General features: G+C 44.7%; 1 protein-coding gene across 8 annotated transcripts in view; it reads right to left on the bottom strand.

Moving 5' to 3' along the window:
* Positions 1-647: 647 nt before the first annotated feature.
* KIF1B (kinesin family member 1B) overlaps positions 648-26,743 on the bottom strand; it is a 151,498-nt gene continuing 125,402 nt past the window's right edge. For all 8 annotated transcript variants that reach the window (XM_024976732.2, XM_005216995.5, XM_024976730.2 and 5 more), the window contains 14 exons: positions 26,509-26,575; positions 25,764-25,848; positions 23,579-23,684; positions 16,881-16,995; positions 15,971-16,104; positions 15,173-15,234; positions 11,099-11,244; positions 10,671-10,910; positions 9,517-9,588; positions 8,101-8,222; positions 6,328-6,477; positions 5,848-6,040; positions 5,523-5,641; positions 648-4,993 (listed from right to left, as the gene is read on the bottom strand). In XM_024976732.2, coding sequence (XP_024832500.1) covers positions 4,951-4,993; positions 5,523-5,641; positions 5,848-6,040; positions 6,328-6,477; positions 8,101-8,222; positions 9,517-9,588; positions 10,671-10,910; positions 11,099-11,244; positions 15,173-15,234; positions 15,971-16,104; positions 16,881-16,995; positions 23,579-23,684; positions 25,764-25,848; positions 26,509-26,575 — 1,654 coding nt within the window. In that variant the 3' untranslated portion in view covers positions 648-4,950. The remainder of the gene's footprint in view (positions 4,994-5,522; positions 5,642-5,847; positions 6,041-6,327; positions 6,478-8,100; positions 8,223-9,516; positions 9,589-10,670; positions 10,911-11,098; positions 11,245-15,172; positions 15,235-15,970; positions 16,105-16,880; positions 16,996-23,578; positions 23,685-25,763; positions 25,849-26,508; positions 26,576-26,743) is intronic.

Genomic DNA, 26,743 nt, shown 5'->3' on the forward strand with positions numbered 1-26,743 from the left:
CATACATCTAAAAAGACGCTCTTTCCCTCCCATCCCTTCTAACATTTTATTCAGCTTTACTTTGCCCTGTAACATTTTAAATTTGTGTAATGAATATCTTCCATTACCGGAATGGGAGGGCCACAGGTACCAGGCCTGTTTGGTTCGCTTTTGAGTCATCAGCATCCAGACACACATGGGCACAGGTGGATGTGCGTGAACTGAGTCAATGCTTTTCGCCTGAATGTCGCTTCAACTCCCTGCTTCCACTCCTCCCCACACACCCAGGACAGTGAACAGCTCACAACAGGAACTTGTTAAACTGATACAATGAAAATCCCAACCACTGTACTACTTACAGAATCACTACCATACCACACACTACAGACTCACTGATAGGTTTACAAAGAGAGGCCTCAACAGAAAAAAAGGGACAAATCTTCCATCTAGAATAGCCACTCCCATACTTGGGAGGAGAGTACTTTCAAAAAAACAGCATCACACTAGTTACATAATAACTGTTGTTTGGAATTCTCAGAAAGGAACCTGTAGGTCATGGCATTGTGACGTTTTTCCCAGAAGAGCAGTATCTTTTCCAGTCAAGAAAAATCTCTATGTAAATACCTTTCAAAGGGTGCAAGAATAAAAGCACATCAAGAGCCTTCTGATGCACTGGTTGTACCTTTATTAATATGACCTCGTTCACTAATAGTTCCGTGATGCAAGGTTACCATACACAGTTAATGTCTGCATTGCACACCTAAGGCTATACAGCAAAAGAACCAGAATCAGTACAAATACAAGAACTATATTTACATTCTGTATACTCAAGCTCCGAACGTCAGATCATATTTACATAATAAAACATGAAAATGAAAATCCGAAATTAATAATGTACATTGTTGCTAATGTGCTCAACTCCTTCCCTGGGGAGAGATCAGTTTGCAAAGTCTTGGTTCAAAAAGGCCACTTATGCTTCACGGGTCTTATGGTTGTGCACGAGGAGGGTGACGAGACCCGAAGTCTCGCGGGACAAATGCTTCAGAACCACCAGTTGGGGACGACTCATAGAAGGCTGCTGGGTTCCTCAGATGAACTGATGTCAGGATGTGCAAATGAAAAGGATGAACTCGAAGACGTGAAAACAACACGCGACAGCCAGGGTTTGGCAAGAGACCAACATCAGCTAGGACTTCCTACCTGAGCACAGGCCATTTGGCTGTGACTCTGTAATATGAAATTTGTATCAACTCTGATTCCTTCCTTTAAGCGATCAGAGGCTTTCCTAAAATTTGATGGGGCTCAAATTCAAGTTTCATAAATGGCCTTTTGAACAACAGCAGCAGGGAGTCTCTCAGCCGATCAAGCCGTTTATTTACTAAGGAAACACAAGTCAATCTGTTCCCGCTACACGGTCACGGTCTGGCCACACCTTGGTGAAGCGTCACAGGCCACAAGGGACAGCTGCAGTGCACAGGAGTTAAGAGTCCTATTGAAAATACATTCAGCAAACCTTCTGAGAGCAGCAGCAGGATTAGTCTCTTCTTTTTAAAGAGCAGGTTAACAATCACATTTTAAAAAGGGAACCAAAAGGGAAAAACGAAGGACCCACGTCAAACAAGAAACGGACAAGCCCTGATAGAGAAGCCGAGTAGAACCGGGATGAGGGGTGCCAAGTACCAACAGGTGCTACGAGCGCATCAGCTTGCTTTTCCAGTTCAATGTGCAATTTAATTACAGCTGTGTAAATATACAAATGCCTTATAAAATTAAATATCCCTGTAAATTAGACAACAAGCAGCAGGCAACAAAGTCTTTGCTTTGATATATGTGCCAGGAGAAGTCGTTTTTACTTTAGGTACCAAAAGATCTTGCAGTGATTTAACTGATTCCTTCATCTTAAAAGAGCTGAAAAACCCCATTGAAAGTGAGCAGTTGTATAAGTTCTATACAGCTGAAGGGGAACAAAGAAGTGGTTTCTTGGGAGAAATCATTTCCCTCAACTTTCCTCACATTATAAAAATGGACTGGAATTCAAGTTCCCACCCAGCTGCCAGAGGCAGCCCCTCTCTGCGCTGGTGGCCGTGCGCAGGCTGGCTGACCCCGCAGAGCCCAGCCCAGGAGCTGACCGACCCCTAGGCTGGCGCAGAGACAAGGAGGGTGCGGACGCCGGTCTGGTGGAAGCCATGGGTCCGTCTTTTGCTCCGACAGGAGTAAGGAGGACACGGGGAGGAAGGAGACGGTTACTTTTAAATAGCACTCATTTCTCCTTAATTTGTATGAGTGTTCTTCCTTGCTTTGTTGTTGTTATTCTGCTTGCTTAAAAGAGTGCATTAGGGGGAAAAGAAAACCCAAAAACTACCTTAAAAGGTAGCTTCCTTAAAGATTTGAGTTCTTTCACTTTTCCTCTTCCACAAAAGCCTCCTAATTCCTGCCATAAATTCCCTCTCAGAGCTTGAAAGTGGGGATGGGCCTACCTGGAAAGGGAACATCAACCCCTGCTCCAGCTTTAATCTGAAAACAGGCCCCTAGAGAAGAGGGGCCCCTGCGGGGGCTGTACAGGCGAGCCATGGCTGCGGCCCCCACCGCCTCACCAGGCCTTCTGACCTCAGCCTGTCATAGTATCTGACATCCAAAGCAAAGACTTTCCTGGTCAGTTTTGTTTAAGTGAGAAGCAAAAACAAGTCATGTCAGTCTGTCACTTGATTTCTCTCTCCCTCCACTTCCCCACCTCCTTCAGTCACAGACATGGGTCCTCCTATCAGACTTTAACAGCAGCAGCATCCATGACCTAACTCTAAACGTTAACCTTTGAATCTCATCTTTGTTCCCTGAAATTACTTAATTTCAGCCCAGGAAGCTGTCTCTAAGCACAAACAGACCCTGGGTTTGAGTAGACACTGGAAGGGCATATTGTGCCCATTAGATAAGAAGCCTCTAACCACGTTAAAGTCTCAAGTACCACTTAGGAAACAAGTAACATTATGGTTAGTGACCTATGTTTCATTTAAGGAGAGGAAGAAAGTTTAAAAATCTACTACAGTTTTTCTTAATAATTTTTCAGGTAAGGCCATAGCCTTTGATTACTCTTCTTTCTCTTGTTCAGCTCTCCAGTGACTTCCTTTTCCTCCTCTTTGCAAAGCAATTATGAACGAAGCCAGAAGATGAGCCCCGGCAGGAAGGCAAGGCCACAGTCTGGGTGCTGTCGCACCTGCCCAGCACCCGTTCTGAGGAGTGCGTGGGCCCTTCCCCCTTGCTGCCTGAGAGTCAGTGCCCTCGAGACTGGGGACCTTCGGTCTCCACAAAGTGGGAGCGAGCAGACACTTTCCTGATCACCTGGGGGATGGTGAAAGAAAGGTGTGAGCAAGCGTGGGAAAGGATGGTAGAGGACATCCCCAAGTCAACTGGAAAGGAACCGAAGTACCCGGAGTCTCCTCTCCTGTTCATTCCTGGGACACTCACTGCAGCTGGAAGAGGAGGTGCATCTTCTGCCAAGGCCTCTGGCAGCAGGTGAGCCTGTTGTCACAGCAGGAGGCTGTGGGCAGTGGGCTCCTCTACCCTCTGGCAGGATTTCCACAGAGGAGACAACCAACCACGTCTGGGACCAGGGTTCAGGTGGAACTGCTTCTCTGCCCGCAGGTGTCCTTCTGCTTTCAGTGGTACGAGGCAGTCTGTTATAATCCTGGGGTCCAAAAAGCAAAGCCTGCCACGTTCGCGTATTTATTTGTTCACGGAGGAAGACAAGTATCACTGACGGGATTTCCAACTGGACGAGGATCACTGAAAATGGCCACTGGATTTAGAAGGAGGCTTCTGAGTGTATCTTCTTGTTGTTCAGTCGCTTAGTCATGTCTGACTCTTTGTGACCCCGTGGACTACAGTACGCCAGGCTCCTCTGTTCAAGTGTATTCTTAGAGCTACGTTTCTTTGATCAAAGGGAGCTACAACCATCACAAGGTCACTACCCGGCCTTACCATAATCATGATGATGACAAAGACCATCAGGTTCATCACCAGGAAGGCAGACACTCCCTCCTGGTGGGATATTTGTGCATGACATCATGGCAGGAATTCCAAACTGAGCCACCATCATTACTAACGCCCAGAACAGAACTGGGACTCAGAAGAGGCTCCCTACCAGTGAGACAAACCGCTCAAGGAGCCCTCCTGTGAGGGAACACCGGCATCCTCTGGACCACCACCGCCAAGGCCCCCGGGCCTGTGAGACCCACTGGCAACAGCCCTGGCTCTTCCCTTCTAACACAGTCAACAGCGGCCGCTGTCCAAAACCTGCTGAGAAGTCCCTCTCTTCTCCTCTCTTCCACTATGTTAAAATTACATAGCTATGTTCTAAATAAGCCCCAATTTCAGAGAATACACTTTCCCACCTCTAAGCTCACTACAACCATTTGTTTCCCTGAATGGAAAATGCAGGGATTAGTCATGGCAAGAAGCAACAGAAAGGGGAAGGGTAAGATTTTTCCCCTCGGGTTCTAAAAAGACTAGATGTCTCCTCCTTTAGTCTCTAAGCCACCCAAGAAAAGTTAAAATTATATCCCAAACAGAGAAAAGAAAGTAGTATTATGGTATCTTGAAAAACAGACAGAGATATCCAAAGACAGCAGCACAGGTGTCAGTGGTCATAATGGGGACCCATCATACAAAAGGAAGCCAAAGGACACCAAAAAATAATCTGGATCTCCTTGGGGTTTTTGTGTGTGTGTTTTTGTTTTTTTCCCCCACTTTTGTTAGACCACATGCTTCTAACAAGATTCTCAGCACAGGAAAAAGAAAAGAGTACAGAGCAATGGGGATGGGGACCAGGAGCACTCGAAAAAGTGCTGGACGAGAGGGACGAGTAGTTAAGCCACAGGATCACACACAAGAGTAACCATCAAGGATCACAAAGAGAAATGAGGGGAAACACTTTCTTTATCTCTCAGGAGGCGTGTGAGGGTGCTCGGCAGTCGCCTAGTACTTCGCTTGGCTCGGGCATCTGCGGGAGAGTTTTGACCTGCAGACGACAAAGGGATGAGAGGATGAGATAGACACAGGGTTGGAAGCTGGGATTCAGAGGGCCCTGCCCTGTAGGTCTGCTTCTCTGTGCCCCCTCCTTCATGTCCTTCCTCCTCCCATCCTGCACTGCAGGCCCAGTTGTTAGGCCGCTGGACAAACAGGCCAGCCAATGGTCCTCCTCACTCTGGGGATCCTGGGACAGAGGCCCCTCTCAGGGTCTGAGGTTGGATCACACAGCTGAACACTGGGGACCCTTAAGGTTCTCCCAGTCTTTCCTTTACTCAGTCCCACAGCCTCTAGCTGCAGCCCCCTTAAGAAGAACAAGTTGAAGCAAGAGATCAACTGGGTTCAAATGTAACCAGAGTCCCTGAGCCCCTCAGGACACCTGATGACCTACGCCCACACTTACACTCCTGTCCTTCTTCCAACTTAAACGTGTTCTCAACAAGACTTCCTTTCCCGTTTATGTTGACGTCCCTGGAACCAACTGCCAAGGAGAGAAAGGAAACACAAGAAGAGCTTCTTACCGTATTGTGCCAGCAAGGAGCGGGTTAAAGGCGTACAACCAGTCGTTCACGTCTTTGTCGTTGAGAGCCTGCAAAAGGACCCCACGGTGCTTGGTGCACACAGCAAAGGTGTTCGGTGTCTGAAAGAGATGCAGGAGAACAAGAAGGTTCCTATGGATACTGAACAATGGTGGCCACCTGCCACATTCAGAGAGCACACGGCCCTTCACACAGACGGTTCAGAGACACCAAACACAAAACAGAGATTCTGCACCAAATGACAGGGTTCAGAACTCAAAAGGGCAGGCCATGAACGGCAATGAACAGTGGAGAGGGCAGGACTGACCTTCACCATGGCCTGCTGGTCCTCGCTATACTCCACCTGGGCTGTGGACAGGTTAATGATGCCCCGCTCCACAGGGTCTTTGTCGCTGTTATAGATGAAGACGTAAGGGCGACGGACCACGACGAAATGTTTAGCCCAGTTGCTGGACAGGGGCTCCTTGAAATGCAGATATCCTTTCTTGGAGACCACTGAGCTGAAAGGACAGGTCAGCAGAGGTTAGTTCCTCAGAAAAATAAAGTGATCATAAGCTGAAGTCCATCAAAACAGACTGAGGCCATGTCCCTAGGTTGAAGGAAACAGGCAATGATCTATTCGGCAGGCCGTGCCAGGTGAGGGGGACGGAGATACACCTGGAGCAGAACCCAGTCCCCTTCCCATATCCCAGGTTCATCTACATGAGACTTGAGCAGAACAGTTGGAAGTGAATTCCCACTAATCTGTCTTCTAATACCCAGGATCTCTGTTCCATACAGTACTCACCCTGGTCTAATTTCTTCAATATCTGGAACAAGATTGAGAAATTCATTTTTCCCTGCTCGGGCCAAATAGGGTGTTTCCACAGGTGGGACAATCTGAAACTGTTCAAATTCTGGGCAGGGACTAGAGGCCCGGGAATTGGCTTCTGGGGTCCTTGAAAAGAGACAGAGGTTAGGAAGAAAGGGAGTACCAAGAGCTTCCTTGAGGTCAATGCACAAAACAATGCTTCTCCCCAAACACCAGGGACCCTGCCAACATCAGGTCCTCAGAGCCTGGCTAAGAAGACAGAGCTGGCATCCAAAAGGTAATTAATCCCACGTCCACTGGGTGTCATCCTTCGGCAGTTATTAACACAAAGGAAATTCTTACTGATGACGAGCGAGTCTCTCAGTCTCCCCTCTTGTCCGGAAGGCCTCTGAACAAAAGGCTGAGGAGTATGAACACCACTCCCTGGTGTGCTCCTGTCTAGTCCCCAGGCCACACCTAGGGCAGGGGTTCTCAAGGTGAGGTCCCCCATCAGCAGTATCAACTTCATTTGAAAAAGAGTGTTAGAGATTCAGATTCTCCGGCTCCAGCTCAGACATGTGGAATCAGAAACCCTGGACTGGGCTCAGGCACCTGGGCTCTCACAAGCCTCCCAGGTGGTGCTGATGTCTCTAAAGTCTGAGAACCACTGCCTAAAGGACCAGTGCAGCATGAAACAAATGAGAAGAACTGGGTTCCCATGTGACTGTCTGGAGCAAAGCTGCTGTGAGAGACAGTTCCTGCGCTCTGCGTTGTTGTCTTTGTAGAGCAGCTTAGTCTAATCAATTGTATCTCACTAACTCCAAAAAGCCCATTTTTCTCACACTTCACTGCTCCTCGAACTGGGGTGCATCTTATAATTGACGGCATGTCACACTGCAGTGACAGTGCTCTGGCTTTCTTGCACACTATGTGTTAAGTCACTTCAGTCATGTCTGACTCTTTGCGACCCTATGGACCACTGCCTTCCAGGCTCCTCTGTCCAAGGGATTCTCCAGGGAAGAATACTAGAGTGGGTTGCCAAGCCCTCCTGCAAGGGGTCTTCCCAACCCAGGGATTGAACCCATGTCTCTTATGTCTCCTGCATTGGCAGGTGGGTTCTTTAGCACTAGCGCCAACAGGGAAGTTTTTTTAGTGGCACATAAAAACAATGTCTTACAGTTGATGGCAGTGAAATTCAACTAAACCACCCTGTTGTGTTGTTTACTGCAGCCCACTGTATCAGTACTGATACAGGAAGACAGACAGTTGGATGCTAACCAGGTGGGTTCAGACAGGTGAGCATAACAAATGGAGACAGAGCGAAGGAGACTGATGGCAACTGCACAGCAGTGATTATAACGATTAAGTCATGAGACCTAGACTGGGTCTCTACTACTGTTACCTATATATTTGGCTGTGTCATTAAATTATTTTTTCCAAAGTCATTTCAAAATATTTTTCCCTAGATGGGGCTTCCTGTGTCTGATGTGAATGGGGAGACAACCGGGGTTGTGAACTGAAGAGCAAATCAAGCAAAGGGGGATGAAGAAGAGGAGTCAGTGATATGGTGCAGAGATTTAGGAAGGTGTGACATTCAGAGATGGCAGGAGCACCTTCCAAGCCACTGTGACATCCAGAAAAGGCTCCCACATATCTCCCAGAGCTGCCTGGGAGATGGTGCTGCCCTCGGCTGGGAACCACTGAGCAAGCAGAAGGTCAGCATTTCCCTCAGTTCTCACGTTAGCTTCTCGGCGAGGTCTGGGTACTTACTTCTGATCCAGGGAGTTGCTCCTAGCATCCACCAGAGAGGGGCAGGTAGAGGATGGCGTGAGGGTGGAACTGCTCAGACTGGACACAGAGGGGTCCCGGCCGACGGGGGAGAGGTCAGCCAGCTGGAAGAGAGCAGAGCTCGGCAAGTGAGGCCCAGGGCAACACGACGGCCTCCGCAGTGAGGCGCTTTGGCAGCCAGGGGCCTCACTCTCACAAATCTCCTATGTTTAGGGTCTTTCAAGAAAACAATTTCTACAAATATTTTATGGCCTAAGTGTCACAATAGGAATAAAGAAATTTACAAAAGAGGCAAGGCTTGCTTTTTATATTTATAAAATATGTCTATATTTTATACTGCTACAGCCTCCTTCATTAACTAAATGACCCTGTCTATGGCATCCACTCCAGTACTCTTGCCTGGAAAAATCCCATGGGCAGAGGAGCCTGGTGGGCTGCAGTCCATGGGGTCACTAAGAATCAGACACGACTGAGCGATTTCACTTTCACTTTTCACTTTCATGCACTGGAGAAGGAAATGGCAACGCAACCCACTCCAGTGTTCTTGCCTGGAGAACCCCAAGGACGGACGGAGGAGCCTGGTGGGCTGCTGTTTATGGGGTCGCACAGAATTGGACATTGATGTGACTGATGTGACTTAGCAGTAGCAGTATGCATGCCGAGCACTGAGAACAACAGGTACTATTCTAAGAACATGGCAGAGGCCCTGCCCTCCTGAAACTTACATTCTAAGTAGAGAAGGCAGAGAATCAACCAATCAACAAACACTTTAAGAAGTGTCAGGCAGGGATCGATGCTACAGCAAAACAGAAAGCAGGGTAGCAGGTTAAAAAGTTTCAGAGAGCTGCTGGCTTCACAGAGGATGGTTAAGGGAATTCACTTCAAGAAGGCAATATCTGAGCAGAAAGATGAAAGAGCTAAGGAAGCCAATCATGGGACTATCTGGAAGATTATTCCAGACAAATGAACAGGCTGTGTACACAGACCCAAGGCGGAAAGCTCGGCGTGTCTAGGGAAGACCAGGAAAGGGGATGATGATGGAAGGAGAGTGAAGCAGAAGTTCTCCCAAGTGTTCACCTTACTCTCTATCGAGGGCAACAAAATTTCATGCCACTAAGAAACTCAGAACTTGCTGTGCCCTGCCATATAATTACGTATCACCCTCAACAGAATATTCTTCTCCAAGGGATCCAGGGAAAAAGCCAGATGTTTCCCATCTGATAATTGGTCTAAGAGACAGAAGGATATGTTCATCTTTAGAAGTCAGTGTTCCGACTGAAAAATTAAATAAATAAATGTAGGAGGAGGTATGTCAGACATCTTCAGACATAACACCAGGCCCATCTCAAGCCACCTAAAAGCAGCAGAACCTGAGGACAGGAAACACGAGCTGCTCACCTTGCAGTCACTGATGCTGCCGTGCACCTGGCTGAATTCTCGGTTGAAAGTGTGGGTGAGAAGTTGCAGGCACTAGGGAAGAGAATGAGAAGAGTAAGTTTTGATGGTTAAACAAAGCCCTGAATTAAAGGCGGGAAGGAAAATAACATGCCTAAGACCCACAGTGGAGCTTAGGTGCTGCTCAAAGAACCTGGGAAATTAGCTAGGTATATAGCAAGGGAAGCCTTGGACCTGCCTAATAAAGATGATAATATGAGTGGATAAAAAGCCGTTCTCAAAACTGCAAAAGTGAATTACTGCAAACACCACAGTTTAAAGCATTTAAGAATCCAATAGCATCTCTAATTCTCAACTTGCGTTGGTACTAAAAGGTATGGAGATTTCTAGATGACATACGTTCCTAAATCAACTAGATGACCATTCAATTACTGAAACAATCACAGACTCCCTCTTATTTCTTATTTGGTCATCCCAAACAAGCCCTCTGCCCACTCCCGTGGTATCTAGGCACAAACAATGTGGATTCTACCTTCCAAACATCTCTCTCATGATTCCTCTTCATCCCACATACTCCCACCATAGTTAAAAAACTTGATCATTTCTCATCTGGATTACGGAAATAAAGAATTCTTTCTGCCTCTAGTCTCCTCACCACAAATTTAGCCTCTTTATTACTGCCAGAGAAATCTTTCTAAAACACAAATACCCATTTGAAGCATTTCCAGGTCACTCCCAGAATATTCTGAATGTTTTAGTCCAGCACCAGGCTCTTCGTGATCTGGCCCCTGGTCTGTTTCCCCCGCTCCATCTCCTGTCCCTCTCCTGCACGGATTCCCTCACACTGGTCACGCAGGACATTGCTGGCTCTCGCCTGTGTATCCTTCCAAGGTCAGCTCATGAGTGCCCTCCTGGGCAGGCCTCTCCCCTGCCTCCCACAGCATTTCAGATCACACCTCTATTAAAAGCTGGTCACCCACTCGCCTGTAAACTTATTAAGGGTAGAAATTAAGTCTTCTTTACTCCTATATTCACAGTGTCGGCACAGGCCTTGAATCAGCGGCCCTCAAAGAAAGATGAAAATGCAAAAGAGAAAACAGAAAGACCAGCTCACAGAGCCTCAGGGGGAAGTGCTCAGCAGAGACAGGGAGTCCCACCTTTGTAGCCAGCTCTTTCTCTCGATCCACCAGGCTTTCAATGTCTGCTGAGTCGTAGCCACTACTCTCGCTGGGTGTGATGGCACTTTCAAAGGTGGTGGTTGAGATCTGAGAGGAGATGCTGGTGGAGGTGCTGAGGGTCCCGCTGCTGAGGCTGGGGGACAACGAGTCACTCAGGGATTTGGGGATGCTGTCACCCAGTCTGTCACGGAGCAGCAGAAAGTGGCGGGTTTTCTCCACCTAAGAAGAACAACAGTACAACCTCAGCAAATGCAAGCTCATCAAGGTCTTAATAAGCAAAGTATTATATCATGCCTCCACTGTGAAGGAGAACTGCCAAGCCCTGGTCATAGGCAGCAGCTGAGCATAAGATGATAATTGGGGCACCTTGCCCAAGAGTTTGCCTGCGCCTGCCTCCCCTCCAGTACCTCGTGCAGGAGCTCCAGCTTCTCCAACTCCCACTGGTGCTCTAGGATGAGGCTGTCTCCCCGGGGCCGCCAGCCAGCCAAGTTCTCCTCCCCCCGCACATACGCCACTGAGGTATCCAAGATTTTCCTTCTTCTCCGCTGCATGCCTGAGATAAGAGGAAACCACTTTTTTTTTCCCCACAGAAAAACTCAAGTCTAATTTTAGCTCAAAAGGAATGAATACTTCATACATATGGCACACTAGGACAGTTGTGTCTCAAGATACATGGGGTATTCATAAAAAAAATGTTATCCTTTTTGCTCCAAAGCAACTGTCTGAACTTCTTTTAAAACTGGGTTTTATATTCTTAGATAATTATGAAGCTGGTAATGCAACCTTGAGAAAATGCTAGATATTATGTTAAGTGGAAACACAGAGATTAAATAGTCTGCACACTATTGGTTCAAATATATAAAAATACACTCAGAGCAAAGAAGTGGGAAAGGACTATATGCACCTCCCTCATGTTTCATGGCTCAGTCAAGATGGTACATGACCAACTGGTTCTGCCTCCATTATTTCCCATTAATTTTTTAAAATGTTGTACTGGTTTCAGAAGTTCGTTACATTGTACAGGAGACAGGGATCAAGACTATCCCCAAGAAAAAGAAATGCAAAAAAAGCAAAACAGCTGTCTGAGGAGGCCTTACAAATAGCTGTGAAAAGAAGAAAAGTGAAAAGCAAAGCAGAAAAGGAAAGATATTCCCATTTGAATGCAGAGTTCCAAAGAATAGCAAGGAGAGATAAGAAAGCCTTCCTCAGAGATCAATGCAAAGAAATAGAGGAAAACAATACAATGGGAAAGACTAGAGATCTCTTCCAGAGAAGGCAATGGCACCCCACTCCAGTACTCTTGCCTGGAAAATCTCATGGACTGAGGAGCCTGGTAGGCTACAGTGCATGGGGTCGCAAAGATTCGGACAGGACTGAGCGACTTCACTTTCACTTTTCACTTTCATGCATTGGAGAAGGAAATGTCAACCCATTCCAGAGTTCTTGCCTGGAGAATCCCAGGGACAGGGGAGCCTGGTGGGCTGCCATTTATGGGGTCGCACAGAGTCGGACACGACTGAAGCGACTTAGCAGCAGCAGCAGAGATCTCTTCAAGAAAATTAGAGATACCAAGGGAACATTTCATGCAAAGATGGGCTCAATAAAAGACAGAAATGGTAGGGACCTAACAGAAGCAGAAGATATTAAGAAGAGGTGGCAAGAATACCCAGAAGAACTGTACAAATAAGATCTTCACGACCCAGTTAATCACTATGGTGTGATCACTCACCTAGAGCCAGATATCCTGGAATGTGAAGTCAAGCGGGCCCTAGGAAGCATCACTACAAACAAAGCTAGTGGAGGTAATGGAATCCCAGCTGAGCTATTTCAAATCCTGAAAGATGATGCTGTGAAAGTGCTGCACTCAATATGCCAGCAAATTTAGAAAACTCAGCAGTGGCCACAGGACTGGAAAAGGTCAGTTTTCATTCCAATCCCAAAGAAAGGCAATGCCAAAGAATGTTCAAACTATCGCACAATTGCACTCATCTCACACACTAGTAAAGTAATACTCAAAATTCTCCAAGCCAGGCTTCAGCAATACATGAACCATGAACTTCCAGATGTTCAAGCTGGTTTTTGAAAGGCAGAGGAACCAGAGATGAAATTGCCAACATCTGCTGGATCATCGAAAAAGCAAGAGAGTTTCAGAAAAACATCTATTTCTGCTTCATTGAATATGCCAAAGCCTTTGACTGTGTGGATCACAATAAACTGGAAAATTCTGAAAGAGATGGGAATACCACACCACCTGACCTGCCTCTTGAGAAATCTGTATGCAGGTCAGGAAGCAACAGTTAGAACTGGACATGGAACAACAGACTGGTTCCAAATAGGAAAAGAAGTACATCAAGGTTGTATACTGTCACCCTGCTTATTCAACTTACATGCAGAGTACATCATGAGAAACGGTGGGCTGGAGGAAGCACAAGCTGGAATCAAGATTGCCGGGAGAAATATCAGTAACCTCAGATATGCAGATGACACCACCCTTATGGCAGAAAGTGAAGAGGAACTAAAAAGCCTCTTGATGAAAGTGAAAGAGGAGAGTGAAAAAGCTGGCTGAAAGCTCAACATTTTTCAGAAAACTAAGATGATGGCATCTGGTCCCATCACTTCATGGGAAATAGATGGGGAAACAGTGTCAGACTTTCTTTTTCTGGGCTCCAAAATCACTGTGGATGGTGACTGCAGCCATGAAATTAAAAGACACTTGCTCCTTGGAAGGAAAGTTATGACCAGCCTAGACAGCATATTAAAAAGCAGAGACATTATATTACTTTGCCAACAGAGGTCCGTCTAGTCAAGGCTATGGTTTTTCCAGTAGTCATGTATGGATGTGAGAGCTGGACTATAAAGAAAGCTGAGCACCAAAGAATTGACGCTTTTGAACTGTGGTGTTGGAGAAGACTCTTGAGAGTCCCTTGGACTGCAAGGAGATCCAACCAGTCCATCCTAAAGGAGATCAGTCCTGGGTGTTCATTGGAGGGACTGATGTTGAAGCTGAAACTCCAATACTTCGGCCACCTCATGTGGAGAGCTGACCCATTTGAAAAGGCCCTGATGCTGGGAGAGATTGAGGGCAGGAGGAGAAGGGGACGACAGAGGATGAGATGGTTGGATGGCATCACTGACTCGATGGACGTGAGTCTGAGTGAACTCCGGGAGTTGGTGATGGACAGGGAGGCCTGGTGTGCTGCAGTTCATGGGGTCGCAAAGAGTTGGACACGACTAAGTGACTGAACTGAACTGTACTGGTTTCAAATTTAAAAGACATGAAAGTGAAGTGAAAGTGAAAGGCTCTCGGTCTTGTCCAACTCTTTGCGACCCTGTGGACCGTATAGTCCATGGGATTCTCCAGGCAAGAATACCGGAGTGGGTAGCCTTCTCCTTCTCCAGGGGATCTTCTTGACCCAGGGATCAAACCCAGGTCTCCCACATTGCAGGTGGATTCTTTACCAGCTGAGCCACAAGAGAAGCCCAAGAATACTGGAGTGGGTAGCCTATCCGTTCTCCAGTGGATCTTCCCTACCCAGGAATCAAACTGGGGTCTCCCGTGTTGCAGTCGGATTTTTTACCAACTGAGCTCTCAGGGAAGCCCTTAAAAGACATGAACTTACGTTAATTTAAAAATTTCTGAAGGAATTCTCTAGACACTGTAATTAGCTGCTATGGGACTTAGATTCATACTCAGAATCTTCCTTTTATCTCCACTCTTACATGTGGGCCTCAGTCTCTTTTCCACATATTTTCTCCAAAATGATTCAAACTTACACTAAATGTTTTGAAAAACCCATAATTTTGTCCATGTTCCAGTTTCACAAACATGGAAATGCAGAGGGCTGTTTAAGGCCACCAAAATGGAGGAATAACAGCATTGCACAGATACATAAAAAGGGACACAGAACAAGCTCAGCTTAATATTAATAACGTGTCTTTCCATAGCATAGGAGGTTCAAATTCTAGTTTGATGGTACCTGTAAAGTCACACTGTCAAGTTATCGTTGGGGCTAAGGTAGGAAGGGAAATGGCTCTGAAGTTTTCCAAACCAAATTCACTGAAATACATTTGATTTTTTTTGCGAGGGAGTGGGGAGGGGGCTTATGACTCAGGCTTGTAGGATCTTAGTTCCTTGACCAGGGACTGAACCTGGGGCCATGACAGTGAATGCACTGAGTCCTAACCACTGGATCGCCAGGGAATTCTCATAATATGCTTGAATTTGTTATACTGATAATATTCCACAGCCTAATAACAATCTGTTCTATACAGTTTTTATAACTGTATAGCACATCATAAAGCAAACAGTGTTGTAACTCCGAAAATGGTAACTCCTACCACCACCACCAAAGTGGCTTGTAAAATATAACTGGTGTCTCAAGAATGTATATCCATCCTGCATGGGTGGGATAAACTTTTGACATAGTGTACTGCAGTCAAATGCAAAGGTAACTCTCCCTTCCCTGATCCACAGAGCTTACCTGGACTTCCTGTGTCTGCCATTTTGCATAAACTGAGTTCATAAATTCCAGTGACTCGATTGCTATGTAAATTAAAACAAATAAACAATTGCTTAATTTCAAACAGCACAAAAACAGCAAGAATCTCAATTCTCTCTGCTTAAAGCATTGTCTCCTGTGCTGGAATTGCAACCCACCCTCAGATGTCTGTAAAATTACAGACATCGCTCATCAGTCACTGTTCTCCTATTCTGAACTTAGGACACAACTGAATAATAAACTGGAAAATGTATAATTCAAATGTGAAAATTGAATTTTGCCTTTTCTTACAAGAAAGAAGAGATGAAGGGGTAAAGGTCTGAGTAGAATGAAAATGATAAACACCAGCTTCTAGGGGGTGGGGTTAGGAAGGGGACTGAATCTTCTACTGCATTAGTAACCATTTTTAAGCTCAGTGGTGATGCACAGGTAGTCACTGTATTATTCTCGATGTACATTTATGTATCTAAAACACAAATAAATCTTAAGGATAAGAACGTCCCAACAGTAAGCTGTTAGAAATAATAATAATGACATTTAAAAGAACACTCAGTCCCTGCAAAACTGTTGGAGAAGTGTTCACAATGGAACATGCCTCCCTTCCTTTACTACTCATCCATCTGTTAATATTTTACTAAATGCCAACATTTACCTCACTGCACTCCAGGTGTCAGCTACCAAATGGTTGATAGGCTGAGAACCCTGAAAACAGCAGTTAGGAGACTGCTCATTCTGTACGGGGCCCACCAACCCGAGGCGACACTTGTCTCCAAAACTTACGAGTCTGGTGACTTCGAATAGCCGCTGCCAAAGAGGCTGCGCAGCGAGCGTGGCGGCGAGATCTTGGCGTCCCGGGAGTAGAAGACCATGCACACGTCCTTGGTGATGACGGCCGGCTGGATGCAGTGATCCAGCTGAAAGCAGACAGAACACCTGTGACCATAGTCTGGGCACTATGGCATTGGAAAGCTGGTCCCAGACATAGTGGGTGGAGGACTTCAGCTCTACCAGCAATTTATTTCAACAGCAAATCAGAAAACAATACATGTAAGGTCAGGCAGTATTCCTTGTGGGTGCATTTACTTTTCTCAAAATTTTTCAAAGTTTTTTTCTGTAGGCAATGGCTGATACTTATTATTTGTCATATGCCCAGCACTGTTTGCCTTAAATCCCTTTTTGTGACCTCTCAACAACCTTCTTAGGTAAATGCTATTAATACTATCATTACCCCTGTTCAAGAGATAAGGAAATTGAAGCACAAAGGAGAAATCACTCTCCCAAGGACAGGAGGGCAATTAAGTGACAGCACAGGGAACCTAAACTCAGACAGGCTAGTTCTAGCATCTGCGATGTTAGCCACTACTAGCCTCCATCCACAACTTCCAAAACAAGAGGCCGTTTTCTTAAAATCACGCTTTCTCTGATGGATAGGGACTAGGCTACTAAAACTGAGAATGAAATAGAAGTTATATGACTTTTTGGTTAACTAGAGGCTGGGAACAGAACCTGATATAACCAGAGTAGTTAGCAAAGTATAATAATAATAAGTAACTTAAGGATGAGCTGGGAGGATGAGCTGGGAGAAAGGAAGACACAGTCAGTCACATGGTTCCTCCCCATTTCCTTGTTGTAACCTGCCCACTGTGCATGGCTGGCAGGTCACAGCAACTCAAGTTGTGGGTCCTCTCACCTCCAGGTAGGCCGACAGGGTCATGTAGATCTTTTCTCCGTAGGGTGTCACTCGGTTCAGAAGGAGGGAGTTATGGAGGGAACTATCCCAGACGGCCTCGAAACGATAGAAGGTCCTGCAGTCGAAAAGGCAAGAGGGGTCACCTAAAGCTGCAGGCACCTAAGTGCAGGTACTGCCACAGTTGGAAACGCTGTAGAGCCCTGAAGTCATCTTAGCCCAGGTAGTGCCACAATCAGAAATGCACAATCAGAAATGCACAATCAGAACCCACAGTGACCCACAGTTCCAACTTCCCGAACTCTGACAACAGAGTGGAACCTTCATCTCCTGGGAGAAAAATGTCAGCCTCCAGCCTCTTGCCCCCACCCGTTGTCAAGGAACACTTAGCTATGTTCTTTTTTTTGACAAGCCTGTTTTCTCCCTGCCTATAAACATCAACAGAGTGAGATCAATCAAAAGAATTAAGATGAAAAGCAGAAATGAGTATGGACAGAAACTAAAATAAGAAAGACTAAGTGAGCTCCTCCGTGAGTCAGTGACCAGGGCAGGAAATAGAGGTTCAATCATTTGAAGCAGCCTTCTTCATGTCTCAATTCCATCCTGCTGAACCTCAGAAACAGCACACACACATCTAGGAGGACTGATGGGAGAGACAGCATAGAGAACCTTGTTTTAAATAAAATATGAGGTTATTCTTAGCTGACATTTCAGTAAAAGAAAGTAATTTTTAGTACCAGAGCTAGCCAACTACTATTTATCAGTTTTCCAAAAATCCACGTAAGAATCTAACATTCAAATAACAACTAGAAGTTTGATTATTTAATAAACACCCATAAACTGACTTTGTAAACTGTCCTAATACCTTTCTTTTTTCCTCCCAGTAAAAACACCATAGCCCCTACTTGACATTAACCTTCCGGTTCAGCAGGTCTCACCTGAAACACCATCCTGAGTTCAACAGCAGAGTCAGAGATCAACTCCCAACTCAACCCCCGAGAGAACTGCCAGGGAAAACACCTTGTCCACCCCTGCAGAGTGGGCTGTCCAGCACCACACTCTCTGGACGTGTAACACACCTCACCTGATACAACTGGAGTTTTGCGCACTTTATTCCCTGCCCAGTACATTCCACCTCGCCCCTTACCAAATGGTAATCTCACTGCAGCTGTCTTTTCTAGATGTTGGCAAATAGTTGGCATATCTTCTCTCTAAACACACCTCTGTGATTCTTTCTCCAGAAATAATCAGAGAAAACAATACTTCTAAATGAACTCCGTAACCACACCTCATCCTGAGTGCTAGTGTTTGAAGCCTGATGATTTCATCTTTTTTTTTTTTTTATGATTTCATCTTGTAGCTGCTTCTAGAAGTACAGTTGTAAGTCATCTTGCAGTATAGTTGACCTTTGTGCAACAGGGGATAGGGGGCTGACTCTCCATGCTCTTAAAAATCTGTGTATAGGACCTCCCTGGTGGTCCGGTAGTTGAGAATCTGCCTGTCAACACAGGAGACATGGGTTCCAGCCCTGGTTTGGGAAGATCCCACATGCTGCAGGGCACCACAACTACTGAGTCCGAGTGCCTACAGTCCGTGCTCCACAAGAGAAGCCACTGCAGTGAGCAGCGCAAACTGCAACAAAGACTAGCCCCTGTTCGCCCAAACTAGACAAAGTCTGCGTAGCAAAGACGACCCAGAACAGCCAAAAAAGAGAAAAAATCTACGTATAACTTATAGTAAGCCCTCGATATCCAAGGTTCTGCCTCCGCAGGTTCAGCCAACCACGGATCACGGAGTGCTGTGGTACCTACTACTGAAAAAAATCAACACATAAGTGGACCCACACAGTTCAAGCCCGTGTTGTTCAAAGGTCATCAGCTGTACATGATACTCTTACAAAGATCTAGCTCTTAAGGTAGAGCATAAGGGTCAAGAAAATTCTCTACACAGATACCAAAGGAACAGAGAGACAGCAAGACCAAGATGGACGAAGCAACCAAGGGACCCAAACAGCAACCACGGAGGACAACACAAGCCCCTCCCCTGCCCCTGGGCTCACCAGAGAGCCCTTTATGACCCACAGAGCCCTGTTTTGATTGAATCTAAATTTTAGCTTGGTTTAAGACAAATTCTGACGTTGGGTGGTGGAATCCATTACTTCAGCAGAAGTCACCTGAGGGCTCTGTCCTTGAGACGGCTCTTTTATTGTGTCCCAGAGTCTGCCGAGGGACCTGGAATGGGGCCTACCTGTGGCCCTGCAGTCTGGGCCCGCCTGTGCTGAGGTCAAGTAAAGCCCCTTTGTAGGGTGACGGTGTGTGTTACCCTGGAGACACCAGACAGTGATTCCTAGCCCTGCTGCCTGGACCTGTGACTCATTAAAAATTGAACCAGAACTTGCGCTTCCTGGGGCCAGGATTTACAGTTCATGATTCCCTCTCAAATGAGGCAAGTGTTCTGAATGTGTGTGAGAAAGCCTCTTCACATTCCTGTTGTCTGGTTTTCATTTAACCTAAAGAAGAAATTTCTCTGATAGAAACTTGGCTAACATAGAAAAATTCTTACATCACTAAAATCTCCCTGTATTGGGATGGGGAGAAAAAGGTGGTTTTTATTTTATTTTTTTGGTTTGATTTGTTTGGTGCTTGGGAGTTACGGCTGCACATTTTTTTCCAAAACACTCACCAAGGGTGGCAGTTCTTGAGAAGAGGTCATACAAACTACAACCAGGACACATGAGTAATGTCAATGGACTCAAGCGAGCAAGAGAACTGGCGGTTAGAAACAGGGCTGAGTCCTAAAGCACGCTGTCCTGTATGGCTTTAAGGTGGTCAGGAAATAACCCCAGGTTGATTTCTCAAGATATTCTAGACAAAAGCAGCGTGTGTTTATGTGCTGTGTGGGTGTTTGTGTACACGCATCTTAAAAACCATTTAGGCTATACTGTTATGTGTCACTTCCTTCAGTTTTCTTTCTTCAACCAGATGGAAAGAGAGATGGGAGGCAATTTCCTTCACTACCAAACTAGGAATTTTTTTCTATTCCAAAAGCAGAAAATAAACGAGACAAGTAGTCCTGACAGGACAAAGAGAAATGTTTAAAAATAAAAAATATTTCTCACGGACTCAGCTACCGAAATAACTAAACTGGTCTCTGATACTACACAGGACAAAACAAAGAAAAAGGTTAACAATCACAAAAGCCTGAGATTCCATATGAAATGAAGGCAGTAACATTCTACTTTGCAATGTGGAAGGGAAAACTTGACACGGCATAAGAATAAAATGAGCAGGTTTACTAAATGGAATGAGAAAATAATTATGAACTCTACAGATTACTCAAGAACCTACAAGCGAAACTATACATGCATTAGAAAAGCCTAGGGCGCAACGGTGCAGAGTGAGGTCTCGCTCTATTCCTAGGTGGGTGCAGGTTTACATAGGGGAAAACTACTAAATTACAACAGCAGTCAAAGCAACAGAAGACATAAAGCATTCTGATAAAACAGAATCTTTATGTGCAAAAAAGCAAACAGAAAATACCTAGGAATATCCTTATCAAGAAAGAGCCTGCAAAAACATAGAAAAAACTTTCGTTAGTACAGCAAAAGTCAAAAAAATTAAAAAAGGAAAAAAGAGAGGGGAAGAGAGAAAGGAGAAGAGAAAAAAAAACAGATATAAAACACAAATTTGCTGACAAGCAAAGTGAATTCAAGTGGACAAATAACAGCGAATTTCATGGGACACAGTTTGATAAATGGCTTACAATGAGAAGAGTCATTGTGTTAAGGAAATGCTGGACGTAGAAGGGAGACAGTTTTGATTAACATCCCTTTAGGAGGTGACTTACTATTGGAAATGGTAGGAAGTTGCTGTGGAGTTATGAGAAAACCAAACCAATTAGGTAAGAGAAATGTAGGACCAGGAAGAAAAGGAGCAATGGCTCTTATCAGCTGCACTCTGCTATCAATGTATCACAAGTACCTTCTAATCACGTATACTTAATACACCCAACTGGAGCTCTGTAAGTTCAACTTTAAACACTAAACCTTTAGGCAGAAAGAACAAAAGCTCTCTTAACCAAACTCCATTTAGCCACTTACCACATGAACTTATGCTCTTCACAACCCTAGAATGTAAAGACTGACATCCATTTCTCATTGAGCGTTATTCTAAAATAAAGAGGTAGCTCATAGGCCCAGTGGAGAAGGAAATGGCAACCCACTCCAGTATTCTTGCCTAGAGAAATCCCAAGGACAGAGGAGCCTGGAAGACTACAGTCCATGGGGTCACCAAGAGTTGGACATGACTGAAGCGACTTAGTATGCATGCATAGGCCCAGACAATTTGCTCCAAAGAGCTGAGTTTTGTGCTTTTCAAGTATCAGTAGTATTTGGTCCCAAACCTGTCTATGCAGTTGTTTGTTATTACAATGATCTAATTTAATTAAATATTAGATAAACCACTGAAACATGAGAGCAATAAGAATTTTTGTTTCAGTGTGAAACAAAACTAAGTGTGAAAACTAAACTAAATGTCTTTAAAAGACTTGATAACGGTGAGTTGTTTAAAACAACAGCTGTTCAATTAAGTTTGGGTGAGATGAATGTAAAAGAAAGAGGGAAATAAAATTTTAGTGATACATGATAAAAAGCTTAAAGGATTTTGCACTGTGATTTTCTTCATAAGTTTCCAGTTCCACCAAACTGAAAATTATAGATGATAAATTATGGGTGTGGCTTTGTCAGAAAGACAGTCAGAAGTCTAATAAATGAGCCTACAATTAAAGAAAAGGCCTTGGCCCTAGAGCAAGAGCTTGACAAATTTATGTACATTTAAATACTTTAAAACAAGTGTTTATAGTCTGTATCTTTTTATTATTCTTGACTTTAGCAACTTTTTTGATTAATTAACTCTAAGCTTCTATTGGGAAAGATAAAGTTGGTTCTTTTTTTTTTTTTTTTTTTAATACAAAGCAAGAGATTTTATTGGGAAGGGGCACCAGGGTGGGCAGCAACAGGGTAAGGAAACCCAGGAGGACTGCTCTGCCACATGGCTTGCAGTCTCGGGTTTTAGGGTGATGGGGTTAGTTTCCAGGTTGTCCCTGGCCAGTCATTCTGACTCTAGGTCCCTGTTGGTGGTGGTGATGCCAAGCAGGGCCCTGTGGGGCTCTTGGAATGAAGGCCTTTTCGTCCCCCATTCCTTGTAGGCTAGATTCCAGCCTCCACGACTTTTTCTGAGTTCCAAAGGGCAGAACAGTTGCTGAACAAAGGAGAAGCCAAGGTAAGTTGCTTTTAACAAAGTCAAATTTATCTTCTACACATCTAACCCACTGCCAGGCATGAGTCAAAGGACTGGTTAAGGTTACTCTAATGGAGGCAAGTTCAGCACAACCAGCACATCAACGAAACACCATGTTTCACCATCTTTCACCGAATACCACAGGGAGGGTTAAGATATGTTCCTCACAGTTGCAAGGAGAACATGATGAATGCCAGCTGAACACTTTCTGTAAACGTCTGGCAGCAGAGAGAACAGTGTGTGGGATTAATGCTAACTTCACAGAAATGGTGTTGTTCAAGATTCTGCCCAGGGAAGAGGCCAAGGGAGATGAGAGCAGCCTGCTTTATTTCTGCCACCCCACCCCCTGCCCCATATGTACACCCCTCTCAGTCACCTTCCCTTTCTGCCCACAGTCCCTGCCAGTTTCTCCAACAGGCAAAAAAGCAAACACACATCTGCTTCCTTTTCCTCATTCCCATGAAAATCAGAAACACAAGGGAGCAACGGAAAGAAATTAACCCTGGCCCAAACTTTTAACTCTGCTTCTGGTTTTTGTCTTATTTTTCCTCTCCCGCTTGCCAACAGACAGAAGCAACTTTTCAGGAGCAGACAGACCACAGAGAAATCCCGTAATTTGAAGGTTGTGTTCCGAACCACATTAGAACACATAGCCACTCCTGTTCCCCAGACCTCACTTCATAAAGACACAGAGCCTCTGTGCACAATGAGGGGACTCCTTCCCCAGGGAGGGAAATGCACCCCAGCAGATTTATTTATAGTTCAATACAGAAAAGCAGAATAGCTATGTACTTTATACACTCTGTCATTATTTGATTAAAAATGGAATTCTGAAGGTAACTAGCTTAAAATTAAAATTCATTATCTATAGCAGCCAATCTTGGTCAGAAGAGTTTATTATAATTTATTGCCTTTAATGCATAAGTGAAATAGCAAAACTCCTTGAGCCAATACTGGCAGCAGCAAAGATGAACACAAGAGAGTTCACTACACCTTGGAGAGCAGGTTTCCATGAAACCCAAGGCCAAGAGAGAGAGGTCTTTCTCCAGCAATCACTTCATAGGAAGACATTTAGTCTTAGCCATAGTTAATCTACATGTAAAATCTTGGGTGGCATGCTGAGTTTTCTTCTGCTTTTTCTCTATCGTTGTGCTACAGCTACAGCTTTTTCTCTAACATTGTGCTACAACGTTCAAACTCCCCAAAGGGAAGAATATTTTTGTTCTCTGGGAGTAACATATGAGTATCTCCAATGGTTTATGTTATTTATTTCTGAAGAACAGGATAGGCAGAGAAGGAATAGGGAGTCTAAGTGAGAAGGTGGGGAGTCATTAATGAATGAAGAATCTAATGGTGAAGTAATCAACTCCCAGGGCTGACTCATCACTCGCCCCGGTGGCCCACCTGCTACAGTTGTGGGACGACTTCAGGTACTTGGCAGAGATGATATTGAGGGAGAGGATGGCGTCCACTGCAGCTTCATCCACCTCAGCCTTATTCCTGATTCGGCCTGAGAGAGACAAGAAAGAAACCAGGACATGGGGACATTGGAACACATGTATACCTGTGGTGGATTCATTTTGATATTTGGCAAAACTAATACAATTATGTAAAGTTTAAAAATAAAATAAAATTAAAAAAAAAAAAACAAAACAAAACAGTAATCCATTAAGCCAAAATGAGACTGTCAGACCTCTGTGTAATTTCAGGTGCCGGAAGAGTCATTTGGTTAACTGTAGTTTCAAAGTCTAATGTGGGAATTCTCAGTCTTCCATTCTTCTCCATATTCTTTTTTTTTAATTTTTATTTATTTATTTATTTTTTCTTCTCCATATTCTGTCTCCCCTTTACATCCCACATTCAGTCAACTGTGAACATTTATTCATTGTTCAAAGAGCTTCTCATATTCATTTCGACTTTTATTTCCAACATCACTGCCCTGCTCATCAGGGGAAGCTCATCCCCTTTTGATCAGAGACAAGCAACAGTCATTTAACTGGTCTCCCAGCTGCTCTCATGTCTCTCCTTGTCAATCCACCCCACACTCACCTTCTATAATGTTCTTAAGCCACTGCCTTCATTATACCACTTTCTTGTTTAACATCTTACAATTCTGTTTTCAAATACTAAGACTAGGGTATGCAGCAGTGCACAGAGTTTCAGAACAGTCTCTGGAGCAGGACTGCCGGGGTTTGAATCTCAGCTCCGACACTAACTCTCTGTGAGGCCTGGGCACACGCTCAACCTCTTTGAGCCTCACTTTCCTCACCTGCCAAGTGGGAAAAACAATTCTGCCCTTTAAAGAATTTTATGATCATATTATATGTTATGTTATATTATATGAACTAACATTTTTAGAGCATTTAGGAAAGCACCTGCCACACTTCATGCTTGTTTAAAAAAAATAATAAGCCATAGGGTTACAGAAAAGCCTTAATAACTGCTGCCTCTGCTCACCACCCATTCTGGCCAGAAAGCATCTTTCTTTTTTTGTGTGTAAAAATTAATTTTGAAAAGCTTGAAAATCACTGTCCTGGATAGGACAGAGTATATAACCATCCTTCCAGAGGTCCCTAATTTGGTCTGTAGGTACCCAAGAGGTTTATGCATAAAATTCAGAAAGGCTAAACTGTAACAACTTTATTTTCAGGAGCCTCTAACTGAAACTGGTTTTTCTTTCCATAAGGAGGGGAGGGCACAAACCACAGTAGACTGAGCAGTACTTATACCTTTGTCCCAGGCAGAAATCACAGATGTTTCCGTTATCACACTAATGTCAACTATATGACACTCATTACCACTTTGAAATGATACAAATTAGACCCTCTGCTTATTTAACACATCAATAGAGAGCTTATGTTACAAATTTGTTTAGTTTTTAACAACTGCAGTTCAATATTATTAGTTCCCTTAGTAATCCCAAGTACTTTATTTTCTATATTTAAAAATGTAATTCTGAGGCTTCACCTCTGCCAAATGGGTCCATGGTAAAAACAGGGTCAGGCTCCTGCCTTAGCCTCTCATTCTACAGCTGATGCTGTTGGTTCAATCTTTTCCTCTCATGGGACCTCAATTCTGTCTCTCCTCTCTGGCCATAGGTTTCTAGCCATTTGCTCATTAGACATTCCTGACTAACTCCAAATGCTTGCAAAAAAAACAAACAAAACCCTCCAATTTCTCTCTAATCTACTCAGCATCTCCTACCAGCTAACCCAGTCCTCTTGGACCTTTTTTGTTGTCCACTCTCCTAGCACAGGTCTGTTTCAGTTGTCCTCATTTGGTATTCACTCCTCAAACAGCTCTGGACACATACACACGCTGTTCCTCACTAGATCACAAGCGCACAAGGAGCAGAGGCTTCTCTGGGGCCTTCGGCACAGAACCACTCCCATAGTCCTTGAGAAAAATACTGGCAGTTGCATAACCTATGAAGGGAGCTGGGAAACAAGGGTACTTTTGACTCAAAGTCTCTCTTCTGATGGTCATGTTCTCCAGTGCAGTCTTCCACATACTCCCTGTGCTCCAAACAGGGACCAATCACATCTCTAAAAAAGCCTGGCTCCGTCCTCATCTGAAGAAATGTACTCACCTACCACCAGCTCACGAACATCCTTCCAGTGGAGCTCACTCCCCTTCTCATGGATGATGGTCACTGTGATCCTCCGCTGGATGCCCTAGGTAATGGAGCAGGGTTGCAATTTAGCTGGGGCCATCTCTTATTTCCTCTTGTTTGCCCTTTGTTGGATCGTCTGGTGTGGTGGTGGCAAGAAGGGGAGGTATGGAGAGAGATGGGAAGTGCTGTCCACACTGTTATTCTGAATCAAGGGACACAGGTGAGGGACTGAGGAAGAGCCAGGTGCTGATACAGCTTCAAGAACCACTGCCCAGACTGTAAGTCCCAGAGTGAGCCCATCTGATTCACAAGCACTTCTGAGCACTGATTAAAACTACTTTCCATTTGCCAAAGAGGGACCTCCATTTCACGACTGGATTTTCAGTCCACTGAAACCTTACTTCTCTATCTCCATTAAAATCTTCTGGCTGTGAAAGCAGAGTTTCTTAACATCACAGAGTGAAAATGGCATAAAACCACAGGGGAGCAGCATACATTCTAACTGAATTAAACAAATTCTTTCAAAATAGCTCTTTTAATATATGTATTTATACACAAAAGCCAAGGTTTGAGAAACTTTAAGGAAAGGATAGGGCAAAGTCTCCCAACCTCCAAATTCCCTTCAAATGAAGATAAAAAGGCAGAGAAACAGAGGCCTGTTTCTTATTCTAACTCTTTTTGTTGTTCCCTTCTAGGCCCTTTTTGGCTCCTTCGTTAGTACCTGGTGAAGCAAAAACGTCCCCTGGCAGGGCAAGCCTGCTGTATGGTCCACCACGGCTGGGATATACCTGTAAAAAAAGAAGTAGGAAGAAAGAGGTTAGATGGATGCTTGTACTAATAACTAACTGCAGCTTCACCTGCAAGGTCCTCCCTGGTCGTGCTGCCCCTCGGTGGTTTCTGTTTTCCTAAACTCCGATCCCATGTCCTTCTCATCATCTGGAGTGGACATATAATCA

The sequence above is a fragment of the Bos taurus genome, chromosome 16, assembly GCF_002263795.3.
Source record: "Bos taurus isolate L1 Dominette 01449 registration number 42190680 breed Hereford chromosome 16, ARS-UCD2.0, whole genome shotgun sequence".
In the NCBI taxonomy this organism is placed as follows: Eukaryota; Metazoa; Chordata; class Mammalia; order Artiodactyla; family Bovidae; genus Bos; species Bos taurus.